We start from the raw sequence: 17,517 nt of genomic DNA, 5'->3' as shown, positions 1-17,517 counted from the left end.
TAGCTCCACAAAGCACAGGCAGTGCAGCTCTTCTTCCTCAGCTCTTCAGCTCTTCTCCAGGCAGAGATTCCTCTTGGTTTCCAGGAGTGTTCTAAAGTCTGTTATTTTGGGTGCCCTTCTTATACCCATTTTGCCCTTTGAAGCAGGCCCCAGACACACACCAGGGGGTTGGAGTCTGCATTGTGTGAGGGCAGGCACAGCCCTTTCGGTGTAAGTGACCACTCCTCCCCTCCCTCCTAGCACAGATGTCTCATCAGGATATGCAGGGTACACCCCAGCTCCCTTTGTGTCACTATCTAGAGAGAGGTGCAACCAGACCAACTGTCAAACTGACCCAGACAGGGAATTCACAAACAAGCAGAGTCACAGAAATGGTTTAAGAAAGAAAATGCTCACCTTATAAAAGTTGCTTTTTCAAACACACAATCTTAAAATCAACTTTACTAAAATATGTATTTTTAAATTGGGAGCTCAAAGACCCCAAACTCCACATGTATTTCCGCTCCCAAAGGGAATCTACACTTTAATCATATTTAAAGGTAGCCCCCATGTTAACCTATGAGAGGGACAAGCCTTGCAACAGTGAAAAACGAATTTATCAATATTTCACAGTCAGGACATATAAAACACAGAACTATATGTCCTACCTTAACCATACACTGACCCTGCCCTTGGGGCTACCTAGGGCCTACCTTAGGTGTGTCTTACATGTAAGAAAAGAAAGGGAAGGTTTAGGCCTGGCAAGTGGGTACACTTGCCAAGTCGAATTTCCAGTTAAAAACTGCACACACAGACACTGCATTGGCAGGTCTGAGATATGATTACAGAGCTACCTAGGTGGGTGGCACAACAAGTGCTGCAGGCTCACTAGTAGCCTTTGGTTTACAGGCCCTGGGCACCTCTCGTGCACATTACTAGGGACTTACTAGTAAATCAAATATGCCAATCATGGATAAACCAATTACACACACATTTTGTATAGGAGCACTAGCACTTTAGCACTGGTTAGCAGTGGTAAAGTGCCCAGAGTAACAAAAACAGCAAAAACGGAGTCCAAAACACATCAACAACCTGGGAAACAGAGGCAAAAAGTTAAGGGAGACCACGCCAAGGATGAAAAGTCTCACAGTTTTCTTTGACACATTTATTAAATATCAATTTAAAATGTTGCTGTGTTTATTTCAAAGTGTTTTCTCATTCTGTTTCACAGACCTTCCAATAATCAAGTTAGTAGCACTTGGGTCAAATGTGGAGAATAATATTGACTCTGAAACCAGCCAGACCTGCACACCCTATAACAGTAAAGATGTGAGGTAGAATGTCACACTGACACCCTCTTTTGAATATTCCATGTTAAATGCCACAAGGAAGACCCTCCTCAACTGTAGTTAAGATAGAAAATGGTCCTGAATCTGTATTTTGTGGAACCATGAAAACACCTATTAGCTTTTGTTAGAAATGAGGTCTTTGGTTGGCAGTTAGGTTACCCCCTGTCCAAGCAAGGACCCTCACTCTAGTCAGGGTAAGTCACATACAATCCAAATTATCCTGTGACCACCCTCTGGTAGCTTGGTACTGAGCAGTCAGGCTTAACTTAAAAGGCAATGTGTAAAGTATTTGTGCAATCATGCAATAACACAGTAGAACACCACTGTTGGACTTTTGCTTATGCAAGGTCATCCCTAATCTTTTTGCCTCCTGCCTCCTATTTTATCTGACCAGTCGCTGTTGGCTTTTGAACTCTGAGCACTTTCCCACTGCTAACCAGTGCTAAAGTGCATATGCTCTTCGTGTAAATTGTATGTAATTGGTTTATCCATGATTGGCCTATTTGATTTACTAGTAAGTCCCTAGTAAGGTGCACTAGAGGTGCCAGGGCCTGTAAATCAAATGCTACTAGTGGGCCTGCAGCACTGGTTGTGCCACCCACACAAGTAACCCTGTAATCATGTCTCAGACCTGCCACTGCAGTGTCTGTAAGTGTATTTTTACACTGTAAATTCGACTTGGCAAGTGTACCCACTTGCCAGGCCTAAACCTTCCCTTTTCTTACATGTAAGGCACCCCTAAGGTAGGCCCTAGGTAGCCCCAAGGGTAGGGTGCAATGTATGGATAAGGTAGGACATTTAGGCCCTCATTTTGACCCTGGCGGTGTTGCACCGCCAGGGCCAACGGGGGTGGGAGCACCGCCGACAGGCCGGCGGTGCTCCCTTGGGCATTCCGACCGCGGCGGTAACACAGCGGTCGGACCGGGAAAACTGGCGGTCTCCCGCCAGTTTCCCGCTGCCCAAACGAATCCTCCAAGGCGGCGCAGCATGCTGCGCCGCCTTGGGGATTCTGACACCCCCTACCGCCATCCTGTTCCTGGCGGTTCGCCTGCCAGGAACAGGATGGCGGTAGGGGGTGTCGCGGGGCCCCCGTAAGAGGGCCCCAAATAGTATTTCAAATACGCGACGGGTGCAACTGCACCCGTCGCACCTTCCCACTCCGCCGGCTCGATTCCGAGCCGGCGTCATCGTGGGAAGGGATTTTTCCCCTGGGCTGGCGGGCAGCCTTTTGGCGGCCGCCCGCCAGCCCAGGGGAAAAGTCAAAATACCCGCCGCGGTCTTGCGACCGCGGTACGGTATTTTGACGGCGGGACTTTGGCGGGCGGCCTCCGCCGCCCGCCAAGGTCCGAATGAGGGCCATAGTATTGTGGTTTATATGACCTGACAGTGAAATACTGCCAACTTCGTTTTTCACTGTTGCAAGGCCTGTCTCTCTCATAGGATAACATGGGGGCTACCTTTAAATATGATTAAAGTGTAGATTCCCCTAGAGAGTAGATGGACATGTGGAGTTTGGGGTCCCTGAAAATACATCTTTTAGTAAAGTTGATTTTGAGATTGTGCGTTTGAAAATGCCACTTTTAGAAAGTGAGCATTTTCTTGCTTAAACCATTCTGTGACTCTGCCGTGTTTGTGGATTCCCTGTCTGGGTCAGTTTGACAGTTGGGTTGTTTTTCACCTCGCACTAGACAGTGACACAAAGGGGGCTGGGGTGTAACCTGCATTTCCTGATTAGCCATCTCTGCTAGGAGGGAGGGGTGGAGTGGTCACTCTCATCTGAAAGGACTGTGCCTGCCTCTGACAATACCGGCTCCAACCCCCTGGTGTGTGTCTGAGGCAGGATTTCACAAGTAGGTGTGAGTCCCCTTTGAAGAAAGGTGACTTCAAAGACTAAAATGGGTATAAGAAGGGCACCCAAATCTACAGACTTTAGAAACACTTCTGGAACCAAGAGGAACCTCTGCTGGAGAAGAGCTGATAGCTGAGGAAGAAGTGCTGCCCTGCCTGTGACTGTGCTTTGCGGAGCTTTCCTGCAGTGCTGCTTCTGCCAGAGTAAGAGGGCAAAGACTGGACTTTGTGTGCCTTCCATCTTGTGAAGAAATCTCCAAGGGCTTGATTTAGAGCTTGCCTCCTGTTGTTTGACGTCTCAGGGACAGCAAAGACTTCTCTCTGCCAGCACCTGGAATTTCTGGAGAGACTCCTGCTCTGACAAGTGGTGCCCTATCCAGTCCCTGGGCCCTTGAAAGGAAAGCTGGTGGAAATCCAAGGAAATCGACTTCGGACGACTTCGGACCGACGCGCTGCTGAATCCGTAACGCCGCCTGCACCTGACGCCGTGACCTTCGCTGGAACGCGATGCTCTTCGCAGGTCCGACACCGCAGCAGCCCCGCTGAAGTCCGCGACTCCGTGGAAGTCGCTGCACCACGTCGTGACCGACGCCGCTCGAGGTGCATGGATTCAACGTTTCGCACAGACGCCGCGATTCCCGACTTCGCGCATCGGCTTGTTTTCACTCTTCACCAAAGGTACTGTACTTAGGGGTCTACACGACTCCGTGTCCGGCGCCGCTGGTATCGGCTTGTTGGGAACGACTCCGTCACGACGCCGTGTTAACATCTCATCAAAGCATTTTTGTTTCTAAGCGCTATTTTTGAGTTTAATTCATAACTTGACTTGTGTATGTTGGATTTTTGTCGTTTTGGTCTTGTTTTGTTTAGATAAATATTTCCTATTTTTCTAAACTGGTGTTGTGTCATTTTGTAGTGTTTTTCATTAAGTTACTGTGTGTGTTGGTACAAATACTTTACACCTAGCACTCTGAGGTTAAGCCTACTGCTCTGCTAAGCTACCAAGGGGGTAAGCAGGGGTTAGCTGAGGGTGATTCTCTTTTACCCTGACTAGAGTGAGGGTCCTTGCTTGAACAGGGGGTAACCTGACTGTCAACCAAAGACCCCATTTCTAACAACCACAAAAAGACACCACACAGTGTTTAGAAAAATATATGATATTTATCTGGTAAAATGCAGGTCAAAACGATTAAGATGCAATAAGTATATGTTGAAAATATCACTGTATAAATTATATAAAGTGTCCTTAGTTTCTAAAAAGCACAATTGTCTCTTGCAATCTCAAAGTAGCTGGTTTGCGTTCAAAATCTCCACAAGGAACCGCAGAGGAGGAGATGCTTGGAAAACAAGGAGGTGTGCGTTGATTTCTCGGGCTGCACACGGCAATGCGTAGTCTATTTTCCACGCAGGGAAGGCTTTGAGTTGATTTTTGGTGGTCGTTCTTGGATCCTCTTCGGGTTGCGGGGTTTTCGGACGCCCCTGGGACGATGCATTGAAATCCGGCGCTTGCAGGATGAAGTCACAGGGCCTGCGTCGGTCCAGTGGGCATTGTATGGAAATTTCTTCCGCACGGCAGGTGCTGCGTTGATTCCTCTCAGGAAGTCAGGCTGCGTTGTTCTGGTTCGGCTTTGCATCGTTCCATGGGCCGTGCGTTGAATTTCCAGTCGCTATGCTGGTGCTGCGCCGATCTTCTCCTTGCAAAGTCAGGCTGCGTCATTCCGGTTCGGCATGCAGTGAATTTTTCACCGCGATGCAGGCTGTGCGTCATTTTCTGCAGGCTGTGTGTCGATTTCTGCCACAAAGGGAGTTCTTCTTGCAGGAATGAAGTCTTGTGGTCCTGAGACCTCAGGGAACAGGAGGCAAGCTCTATCCAAGCCCTTGGAGAGCACTTCTTCAGCACAGCCAGAGAGCAGTAAGGCAGCAGGGCAACAGCAAGGCAGCAGTCCCTCTCAGAAAAGCAGATGAGTCCTTTGGGCAGCCATGCAGTTAATCTTGGCATGTTGCAGGTTCTGGTTCAGGTTCTTCTCCAGGAAGTGTCTATGACAAGAGTGTCTTGTCAAGAAGTGTATAAGTTGGTAGGGTCAGAGACCCTGCTTCAATACCCACATGTGCCTCTGAAGTGGGGGAGACTTCAAAGAGTGGCTTAGAAGTGCACAAGGTCCCCTTTCAGTTCCATCCTGTCTGCCAGTGTCCCAGTAGGGAGTGTGGCAGTCCTTTGTGCGAGGGCAGGCTACTGTCATTTGACATGGAAGTGTCAGGCCCTCCACTCTCCCAGCCCAGGAAGACCCATTCAATATGTAGATGTATGCAAGTGTGACTGAGCATCCTGTGTTTGGGGTTGTCTGAGTGAGTGCACAAGGGAGCTGTCAACTAAACCTAGCCAGACATGGTATCAAAGGCACAGAAGGATTTGAGTGTAGGAAAAAGCTCACTTTCTAAAAGTAGCATTTCTAAAATAGTAATATAAAATCCAACTATTAAACAGGATTTTGTATCAGCATTCTGGCTATACTAAATATGACCTGGCTAGTCCTTTCAGATCAGGGTCTACCACTCAAACAGTATATGAGGGTAGCCCTAATGCTATCCTATGAAAGGAGCAGGCCTCACAGCAGTGTAAAAACAAATTTAGGAGTTTTACACTACCAGGGCATGTAGAACACATATATTCATGTCCTGCCTTTTACCTACATAGCACCCTGCCCTAGGGGCTAACTAGGGCCTACCTGACTTATATGTAGAAAAAGAGGAGTTTAAGGCTTGGCAAGTACTTTTAAATGCCAAGTTGAAGTGGCAGTGAAACTGCACACACAGGCACTGCAGAGGCAGGCCTGAGACATGGTTAGGGGACTACTTATGTGGGTGGCACAACCAGTGCTGAAGCCCACTAGTAGAATTTAATTTACAGGCCCCGGGCACATGTAGTGTACTTGACTAGGGACTTACAAGTAAATGATATAAGCCAATTGGGTATGAGCCAATGTCACCATGTTTTAACGAGAGAGCATATGCACTTTAGCACTGATTAGCAGTGGTAAAGTGCGCAGAGTCTTAAAGCCAGCAACAATGAGGTCAGAAAAAGAGAAGGAGGAAGGCAAAAAGGTTGGGGGTGACCCTGCAGGAAGGCCATTTCCAACAGCTTATTAGCGGGAGGCGTATATATTAATACAATCCAGCTCGCCATTCCTCATTTGTTTGCCAACTGCTTTCTCTGCTATTGGGGCACTTCTTGGGATTCATTATATATATCGTTCTGCACAGGTGTGCTGTATACATTCAGGATCCACCTTCTGATAGCACAGAGTGAGGATCTCTGACAAAGGATGCCCTGTACCATTTTGAGCTGACCAGATGTTCCATCTGGCTTGCAACAACACCAGAGTGAAGTCAATTAATGATGTGTAGCTACAAGGTGCATTTTGTACTAAGAAATTAGCACTAAATGCTGGGCTATGATACTCACGTAATTCTGCATAATCTTGCATAAATTCACTTTAATTTTGCATAATTATGCTACAGCAAATTACATTGTTACCCCCACCCCCACCTATGATATGATCATGATCAAAGGTCACATGACATTACTTCCTGTTATGTTACCATGGGTGATGTTATATGATGTCACTTCTTATGATGTCTTATGATGTCTTATGATGTCTTCACAGGTCCAAAGGCATGTGATGTCACTTCCACTAGCCCTGGCATTTTGGCCAATCAACATCCATTGTGGTAACCTTCAATTGGGGGCAAGTAGGAATGTTAAGTTTTGTCTCTATATAGTTGTACTTTAAAACCCTCTTTAAAGTAAAGGTGAAGTTGGATTTTAAGTCACATATCTGAAAAAAACACTTTTAGGATGCTGCGCTACTGCAAGAAGGACTGATACTGTGCTGCCCTGATGCCTGAGTGAGAAAGACTGGACCTTCATCTGGAAACCAGGACAAGCAGAGTTATTCTAAGGGCTAGTTGGCTGGCATACTGATCTGAGTCTTGGGGATGGAAAGGGTTCCAACCACCTTGTAGTCTTTGCCTGGGCTCTGTCTGCAGTGAGTCATTTTCACCCAAATGGTGCCACCCCAGTTCTGGACCTTTGGAGGTGGCATGAATGTGCTCTTCCAGCCCATCTGTAGTCTTTTGGGCAGAACTGATGCAGCACAACACACGTCCTTGCAGGTCTGCTTCTGAACCACCACTGCATGACACCTCTCCTACACAAGCCACACAGCTTTGCGGAAGCACCACTGAGTAATGCATCCTCAGCAGAGGACCTTGTATCGCAGCCCTGAAGCTCCTCTGAACCATCACTGCATGATGCACCCTTGACGCGAGACCTCGCAACAGTCTGCATCTAGGATTTAATGTACTTTGTTCAGTGGGCCTAACTTGGTGGCTGTATCCAGCCCACACTTCATCATAGTCGGCCTGAACTTGTGATTTTGTCCTGGTCCAGTGCTTTGTGCTTATAAGCACTACTTTTACCTAAATCTTTAAAATTGCATATGTCTGTTTCTACTAATTGGATTTTTGTCTTTTTGGTGTCAACTATTTTAATGATTTTTTCTCTGTTTTTCTAAATTGCTATGGCATGAATGTTCTCATATTGTGTGTTCACGGTATTGCTGTTTGTATACTACATAAATTCTTTACACTTTGTCTCTAAATTAGGCCTGACCACTTTTGTGCCAGGCTACCACAGGGTTAAGCGTAGGTTAATTTGGGGTTTGCTTGAGTTTCACCCCGAAGAGAATTGTGTTGCTGCTGCTAGATTAGGGTTTCACATTCCCCTCAACCAGTAACAATTTTTCACAAATATGTTTAAAAAAAAGGTGTGATCGCAAGCCCCAAGACCTCTACAACGTTCCCTATAAAGACACACGGAATCAGCCGACTTCCCTCTGCCAGCAACAGACTGCTTAGGAGTACTCTGCCAGGTGAACTTAAATTAAATATTAGGGTGTTCTACGAATAGACGAAGGTATAGCTCGAGGGTTGATGTCAAATGGTTTTTATTGACAGTCAGACAACAGTAGTATTTGCTCCAGAGTTTACACAGAAACATTCTTATGCCCAAGTAGCTCCTTACTGAAAGAGTGTGATCAGAGTCGGTCGAGGCCTGTGAAGTACACCGTGGTTATCTTAGACAACTCTGCTTCCTGTTCATTAAACAGGATCTCTAGGTTCAAGCGATAAATACAGACATAATTCAAAGCTTTTGCAAATGAAATAGAAAACAAAACTACTCCTGGAAATATGTTATAGTGCCAATGAATGGCAATAAATAGTATCACTTTCCTGTTCTACAAAAAACTATTTCATGAGCAGTAGTGTACGGTTCAATGTAATATTTTCTACAAGTAAATTTGAGGAAACCCAGCTGTGAGTTTGATAAACTGCATTGTTAGGTCATGTAGCACAGAGAGAGAATCTGATCTTAACTTTCTGATTGGATTCATCTTCTTGGTGACAGGGCGGTAAAGTCATCAAACAGAACTATACCTACCAAATTATGCAGCCTGCTTTACTAATTCTCAACCTTCTTCAATAGTGAAAAGCTCTTAGGAGGAGCTTCCCGGTGTCTTCGTACATTATGTTTCTGCTGTGCTTTGTTCTACCCTCAAAAAAGCACAGTCGAGAACAAAACATAATTACCTGCTCCGAGTCCCTTCCATCTTTCTGTCCTCACTGAAGAAAAGTAGGTCATGTCCGGATGCACCTGAAATAGCCGGTTTTTGTAGAGAGAGCTGATTCAAGTAAGAAAGCCAAAAATAGTAGGAGTGCAGTAGATCAAGGGGGGTAATTTCACCTCTCGGAAATATTGTCCTTCAAATATGCGGTACACAGACACACAAAATGTAATTTCTGCTTCACTGAAGCTTATTTAGTGTGTGTCATTTGAAGAGTAAGCCACAGTAAAGTGGCACCCGGCCCGTCTTACGCGCAACGCCTATCACGCATGTTACCATGCTGAAATGCTCACGTACACATATGTAGTCCTGTGAGATTACATAGCATGTTTCTAGCCCCACTTGGCTACAGAGTTAATGTTACTGTGACCCTTATGTACTATTGACACCATTTCCGTTGCTAACAGTGTACTAAAAGTAATAGATCTTCATGAAGGTTGCAGACCATGTTTTTTGTGACTATTTGTGCACTTGAAGGTTGAGGGTAGAGTGGTCCAGCCATTTTTTATTTGTGGAGTTTCAGTTTGGGAACATGAAACATTAAAATTCAATAGTTCAGATAGAAGTGATGCTTTAGCTGTATGCATTATTACACTCATAAACTGGCAGCTGTGATGTAATTTGTAGCATCCACAGACAAGAGAAGGAGAACTAGGCCTAGTCCTAGTTTCATCCCCTTGAGCAGTCCACTCTTAGGATAAACACTTCTCTGTGCCCCTTGAAAAGTCAAATAAGATATGAATCGTCAGAGTGCCCATAAGAATCCCTGGGAGCCCACGAATTTCACCTTCAGGCAAACTAATTGGCTTACCCAAGCGTTGAATGTATGTTTATACAAATGTTTATTTGTTGGTTGGTATAGCACGAACCTGGCTACAAATAGGGTTGCCACCTTTCCCAGAGAAAAGTACAGGATATTGGTTCACCATCTAAGTTTTTGAACAGGCCCCAGCATGAGCCACAATATTGCTTTAAATAAAATCGTCTGTTTTCAATGTTAACCTGGCCTTTATAGCTTTATTAACATTAATTATTAGTCAGGGTCATTAAAGGGTAGCTATGGAAACACATTTTAAAGTAGCTTTTCCTAGAAATACTTTTTTAAAGTATGTACAGATCAGGGGGAATAATACTGGTTTTGAGAGACATGCTTAGTATTTGTATCGACTGGGATATTAAAATGCTACTCAGTCTGGTAATACACCAGACAGGTGGCAACCCTAAGACTGCGGTGAGGTAGCGAGGACAAGTGCAGTGCCACTAAGGTGGAATGGGTGAAGATAGGAGCCAGAGCAAACAGTACAGTGGGGTAGCTAGATAGATGGATAAAGGACTTGGAGAATCAATAGAAAACTGGGGACTGAGACCCGCAGCAGTTGGGTCGACTGGGGACATCAGCAAGCACACCAAAGCAGGGAAGGGTAGCAGGGATAAAAGTAGACATGCCAATAACAATAAGGTACAGAATAGAAGGAACAGGGGCGACAGGACAGGATAAATGGTGGCATTGTGTGAGTTTGGCAGTGGGGATGTGAGCTGGTGGGTAGGGGGCACAGGAGGAATGGGCCGGGGCCTGGGTTGGTGTTGATGGGGCACATAGCATATGGTTTGGCCATAGAGGGGAAACCTGGCTCGAGTTGTGAGGGACAAGTAGTATTTTTGATGGGGCACTCAGCAGATGGGCTACTGAACCAGGCCCAAACAAACTCCATTATACTGGTGTATTAGAGCACACCAATTTCTTCGAAAAGATGTAACTTTCAGGAAATTATTGGGCTTGCTCATTAAGCACTAGGATTTTACCCTATGTATACTTAGTAGTAAGAATCAGTTAAACTATATTATTTTAACATTAAAGTTCAGAGTAGAAGACCACTGGCCAGAGGTGCACAGTGGTGCTGAATTCTCAAGTATTTACAAAGTGAATTGTAAAAAAGGCATTTCACTGCAAAGCAGTGCATGACAAACAGTCGTGGCTTGCTGGGATTCCTGGGGGGCGCGGCGGTGCGCGTGGGGGGGCACAGCAGGAATTAATAATAAAATAAAATGTAAAAAACTTACCTCTGCTCCCGCGCCAAGCCGCTCCTCTCCTCGCCTTCGTCCGGATGCTGCAGGCACAGGCTCCAAGCTTGCCCTGTGGCCAATCCTGACGCTGCTAAAAGCAGCGTCAGGATTGGCTGGGGGCACCCAGCCAGGGTACTCCCAGGCAGACTGGGAGCCTGTGCAGGCTCTCTCCAGCCCAGCAACTGTGTTGCCTGACTGGAGAGACCCCTCTGTGCATGTGTCTTTGGCCGGCCCGAGACAGTCGGCCAAACATACATGCGCAGTGAGGGAGAATGCTGTGCACTCCCCCTCAGTGCAAGTCACCCCAGTGGCCCCGACCCTTCAAAGAAAAGGATAATAAACATAGTTTATTATCCTTTTCTTTGCAAGGTTTTGCAGCTGCTGGCGGGAGGGGGGGTGATGCTCCTCCGCCCTTATGAAGAAGCTGCCCCGATGACGAATACTGAAAAGTTATGCAAGTACAAAGACCAGTTTGCAATGTAAACATTAAAGAAGTGAGATTAATAAAGCTGTAAACTTACCTTTACTTTATGAATAAAATCTGAAACATAGCTTCGAACAGATTGACAAAGCTGATCTGTGAACTCAGTTTATTAGAACACAGTTTATTTCATACTTTGTAGTTTTTGAAAATTACATTTTTATTACGATTAACAATGAAGACATGGGCGTGGGGTAATCACTGGTTAACCTTAAAACATGCCATATAGTTTTACCATGTAAATACATGAAATATGCATGCTTTTAGCTTCTCCATCATTGTGTTTTTGCAGCACACTGGAAACTGAAATGACCTGAACTTTCAACAGTGTAATGGTTTTTGTGTTCTATTGTGTACTTTGCTGCTGACTTGTCTACTTGTCATCCCAATATTACTTCATCAGAATACCTTTTTCATTTCCTCTGCGTGTCTCTTCTGACTGAAGCTGGCTGCATTGTCATGTTTTTCAATCTCCTTACTGTCTGTAGGTTATTGTGCTGTCCTCTGGTTATGAGCACATCACCTTTCTGTTTGCTGATGTCAGGTAGTGTGATAGGAGATTATCAGATAGGGACAATAGGCCTTTTGCTATTAGCAAAATATAGGTCCTGATTTAGAGATTGGCTGAAGGGTTATTCCGTAATAATCATAGCGAATATATCCTCTCTGCCTTACTGCAGTGACATTATATCGTATAGCACGTGTAATAAAGCAGAATGGGATATCCGACAATTTTGTGATGGAGTATTGCTTCCATCAAACTACAAATCTGGCCCATAATGACCAATTCAAAAGGCAGTGAGGACCTCATAACCAAAGGGGTCATTATGACCCGTGCGGTCGGTGTTAATGTGGCGGTAGTTCCGCCAATAGGCTGGCAGTATATACCGCCACAATATGACATTGGTGGGTTGGCTTAAGCCAACCCGCCAATATACGACACCGACCGCCGTGGTGGTAGCAGCTGCCGGGCTGGAGATAAGAATCTCCAGAACTGTGGCCCCTAACGAACCAACGGCGGCATTTTGACCCTGCCTACCGCCATGGTTTTTGTGGTGTTTGTAATGCCACGAAAACCACGGCGGTGGGCCCTACCAGTGACATGGAATCCCTTCCCTGTCAATGATAGGAGGTCCACCCATCCCCCAACACTCCCCAGATGCCCCCTACCCCGCTCCATCCACGCTCCCCCCATCCAGTCCCCCGCCCTCATACACGCACACTCTCAGACATGCACCACGCATACACATACTCACTCACACAGACATACACACATTCATACATGCATGTATCCATTCATTCACGCACACATCCATACCACATTCACATCGACATGCAGACACGCATTCACATTTCCATTCATACACTCATTCTCACACATGCATACACGCACACAAACAACACTACACACACATTCTCATTAACACACACACTCACACATTCACACATTCATGCAGACACCCCCCCACACACACAACACCCCCCAGCCCCCTCCCCTGTTGGAAACCCAACTTACCTGCATCCAGGGGGTCTTCCGGCAGGGGACGGGATGGGGCGCTGCTACTGCCAGCAGTGCCTGCCAGCAGAACACCGCCAGGCTGCATTATTTTTCATAATACGTCTGGTGGCGGTCTACTGGCGTAACGCTGCTGGTAGTAACAGCGCATCCTTAACACCATCCTCCAGTATTGCCATGATCAGATTTCTGCCCTTCTTGTGGCCGAAATCGCGCTGTGGTCACAATTTGGCAGACAGATGTTAGCCGCGGGGACAGTCTTTTGGCGGCCATTGCTGCGGCGGTAGATGGTACTTACCGCCAATGTCGTAATGTCCGCCAAAGTCCCTCTCCAGTTGGAAACCAAGTGACTTGCAAAATCACAGGGAGATGCAACCTCAAAAGTGCTTTTTAGAATGTTTTAAGTCTTTGTACGAGTTAGGAAGATTTTCTGAATCATAAAAGGCCCTATGTGATCTTTTTCCAGTTGTAAATAAGAGGAGCAAGAAAGAGATGCCTGACTCCTATTTACGATACAGAAAGGTAAAGAGATTCAGTAACCTGTTACCAAATCTCAATTTTGGTTTGCGATTTGATATGAGGAAGGCGCATGTTGAGGTCTCCCCTTCCTAATACTGAATCGCAGTAGCATCTATGAAGTTTTGTGAGCAAAATGTGGTCGCAAACATTCACATTTTATCACTAACTTCAAGCTGTTGGTAATCCATTTACAAATGGGAAGGGGGTCCTGAAGGAACCACGTCCCCTTTGAGAATGTTTTTAAAAACCTTTTTTTTAAGAGAAGCAGTGGTCTCATAGACCACTGCCAAGTCTTAAAAAATGGAAAAAAAAATGTTTCATTCTTTTTGAAATGCTTCCCATTTTCCTTTAAGGAAAATACAGGCTGAATTTAAAAAAAAAAAGATTGCTTTATTTCAAAGCGATCACAGATGTGGTGGTCTGCTGACCCCAGCAGGCCACCATCCCTGTGATTTTAGCGATTCCAAATGTGTCGCAAAGCGAGAACTACCTCATTAATTTTTATGAGGTAGGTCTATTTGCGACTCACTATGAATCACAAAATTTGTCAGAGAAACATTTGTACATTGGTGTTTACGGTTACCAAATAGCAAATTGCTAAGATTTGATATTTGGTAATTGCAAACAATTACCTTTGTACATTACAACCCTAATTCTCTCTAATGAAAGTTAGAAATCCTCAGCAGGGTAAGGCACCCTGCTGTGGCCAAGGAGGGAGCTACATTATCTGATAGCTGCTGGAAAAGGTCCCAGTGAAGCCACTAACATTTGGATGAAAAGCTCTGAGAGGATACAATTTGAATTTTGGCCCCGGGGATGGTCCCTTGCCGACCCAAGACTTTTCTACTTTTATCTGATGAAGATTTCTATCTTTGGACTTAGTCACTTTTTTGGAGCTCAAATTCTTCCAGAGAGCCAAAGCTGCAACCTGTAGCCGAAGAGGGCTCCCCAAGGGTGAATACCTTCTCCTCTAGCTCCTGCAAAATCTGATTTGCTGTTGTGGGAAAGAACATAGCAGGAGTGTATTGGTCGAGAAGGGTGGTTGAGAGGGATGAAAGCCACTCTCAGGCAGGAACCTCAATCGTCAGGGTGAATCACAAAAGTAACAAAATTAACCTGTACTTAACTTTCTCTTATATTGTCACAGAAGCAGTCTGGCTTAACTTGGAGAAAACTAGTAACTCTTAATAAATAAAATGATAAATAGGACAGTCTAATCAGTAGAATAAGAGCTATTCAATTTTAAAGTTTTAGTTAAAATAGCTCCTAAAAGCAAAAAGTGCCACTCACACTCATCTGGTCACACTACCGAAAGTCACAAGTTCAAGCCGACTGTGATGAAGTGTAGGTTGGATACAGGGACTGCATTGAAGCAGCCAAAGGGTTACCTTCTAAGATGCATGCATGTTTGAATGTTGATGAGTGTTAATGAATGTGCGTGCATGTGTGTGTGTGAAAGAATGAGTGCAAGTGTGCCGTCCGCCCCCCTCCCTCCTAAAACTGCCGGCCGTCACTGTCTTAGAGACTTTTTTTTTTAATGTGGACACTCAAATCAAACCTGGCTTTTTTATTTTAGGTAGATGAGTATTATCCATAATCATCGTTTCTACTCTTGGTACCTAGAACGTAAACTGAGTAGCAGCTGACATATTTTTTTCAATATGCTTGCTCACTTCAGATTTTACTAACTGCATCATGCATAAAATGTAAAGTGGCTTTAGCAATTATTTGCTTCTCCTCTTTTTGTTCATTTCCCTATTCTCTGTCCACAGTGATGATATGTTTTTCAATATATGGATAACTTTTAACCTCCGAAAACATTCTGGGCCTCTTTAAGAGGTCCCCGGGTGTGGGAGTGATAATATCGCACCACAGGCTTAGCAGAACCAGTGGTCCTATTAACTCTAATTGTGCAGAATTAATGGGGACGTTAAAATTTCCCTGAGGAATAAGTAATTTCTGGGGAATTGTTAATTTCAGGTCTGATTCTACTGATAACTTCCCATTCTCGTTTTCCTCTCTGTGAACTGTTTTGTCATTTACTATTTCAATGCCATTTCACACTTTATAATTATTGAGCCGAGTCACAATTTTTGTTGTACATGCAAATAATGCTATGTTGTGCATAGAAAGTAGACCAGCACGTGGAAATTCCCTGGTCCTCCTTCACAGAATCTGGATAGTGGACATTTTCTTTAGTATGTTGCATTTGTGAATATTTACAGTCCATCAATATAGCAGATGGTCCACAGTGAACATTGTAACTGCAGGGCCATAATGTCTTGCTGAGGCTGGCATTCAAAATGTGACCCTGAAGAAAATAAGTTTTGCTTTACATTTACCCAGGTTCCAGGAGAAAATTATTCTACGTGAGAAAGAAAAAAAAACGAAAAAAAGTATAGTAAAAACATGTGAATTTATACATTTCTGCCATGTGTGTCTCGACTGAACGTCCACATCGAGTACAATCTTCTGAAGTTCACTTTTTGCACAGAGGGTACTCCTGTGATTGTCATAGATTTTGATAAATATTCCTATTGCCTTGAATAAATCACCGAAATGTGTTAATCGATAAGAATAAAGATAAAAATCAATGATTTGTATATTTAAAGATTGTAGCCCTTTATGCATAGTCAACTATTCAGACATATTCACTTTATTATCTTGTTACTGAAATACTACCACCATACATTTATATTTGCAAAATTATGCCATAATTGTGTTTATTCCACTTTTCAGTATATATTGTGTTTTCTCCTCCAAGTAAACGATGATCAATAAAAATAATGTAATTTGGCATCTTTAATTTTTTTTGGGGATCAGCCTATTGTAGGACTGTCCAAAATTGGCCCCAAGGGCCGAACTGTGCAAGATTCAGGAGATCCACATGAATTACATTTGCATGCAGTTAATGTAAACGAGAGTCATTTACCTGCTTAGATGCTACTCAGGAAATCCTGGCATTGGGCAACTCTAGTTCAATGGGGGCCACTTTTTGAACAGAAATGTGTACTGTATCAACTCTGTTTGCAGTATAAAATACATTAAAGAAATGCTCGGAGGGTGAGGTGGGATTATATATCTCTTAAGGAACCCTTACTGCTCAGTCTTCGTGGGTACTGATTCTAATAGGTGTCAAATTTTGTTCTTCACTCTCTAGATAATCGATGTATGGACAGAAGATTTTTACCATCGCGATCTAAAAAAGTCATAGCCCTGGCAAGTTTTCCAGGGGCTGGGAATACTTGGGCGCGTCATCTCATTGAGCTGGCGACTGGCTTCTACACTGGGAGCTACTACTTTGATGGCTCTCTCTACAATAAAGGTGACATATTTCTATGATGTATCCCCATTCACATTACGGTGCCCAGTGAAAGATGTTATGTTTGCTTTCTCAAGTGTCTATTACATATTCAAATTAACAATTCAATATCTTAATCGAGTCAAATTAGGGGACTCTTTATCAACTAAAACCTACACACTTCTGTGTCTGCTACTATACCTCAAAAGGCATGTGGTGCCGATACTCCTAAGATATCTACTAACACCTGCTAGTACTTCTGTTTGCTAACAGTTATATGACAGTTCCCTCACTACAGGGCCGTCTTTAGCGCTGGTGGCGGCCTGTGCAACAGACTTTTTTGGTGCCCCCATGGCCTCCTCCTCGGATTCCCTCACTACCACCAGGCAAAAGTGCCCATCATCTCTCCATAGCCCCTGTAACATACATTTCTTGAGTTTAAAGCATTGGTAAAGGCTGACTTTACAAATCCACTCAGCTATCCACATAAACATAGTTCTGTTCTTTGCTGCAGACATATTAACCTTCTGTGCTACTCTATATCAATTCAAAGCTGCCGCTAAATAAAACTCCCATCTCTCTCCCTGGCAGGAGCATTAATCACAAGAGGTATCTTGACATTTTAATTATTTCCTAAAGGCTGGATGCACAAGGAACTTATCAGCAGGTGCTTTTAAATCACACGTTTTGTAAGTCTTTGGTAAACACAGAGATCCCCCCAGAGGTCAGCATCCCCTAATCCAGGTCAGCACCGGATGCGGCCGCAGCATCCTAAA

The 17,517-nt window shown here is 44.5% G+C and overlaps 1 protein-coding gene across 7 annotated transcripts in view; it reads left to right on the top strand.

Annotated features, from left to right (window-relative positions):
• WSCD2 (WSC domain containing 2) overlaps nucleotides 1–17,517 on the top strand; it is a 1,176,783-nt gene that overhangs the window by 971,593 nt on the left and 187,673 nt on the right. For all 7 annotated transcript variants that reach the window (XM_069214798.1, XM_069214802.1, XM_069214803.1 and 4 more), the window contains one exon: nucleotides 16,601–16,765. In XM_069214798.1, coding sequence (XP_069070899.1) covers nucleotides 16,601–16,765 — 165 coding nt within the window. The remainder of the gene's footprint in view (nucleotides 1–16,600; nucleotides 16,766–17,517) is intronic.

The sequence above is a fragment of the Pleurodeles waltl genome, chromosome 11 (genome assembly GCF_031143425.1).
Source record: "Pleurodeles waltl isolate 20211129_DDA chromosome 11, aPleWal1.hap1.20221129, whole genome shotgun sequence".
Taxonomy (NCBI): Eukaryota; Metazoa; Chordata; class Amphibia; order Caudata; family Salamandridae; genus Pleurodeles; species Pleurodeles waltl.
Note: the sequence above shows the minus strand (reverse complement) of the source record. Positions and strands in the feature narration are given on the sequence as shown.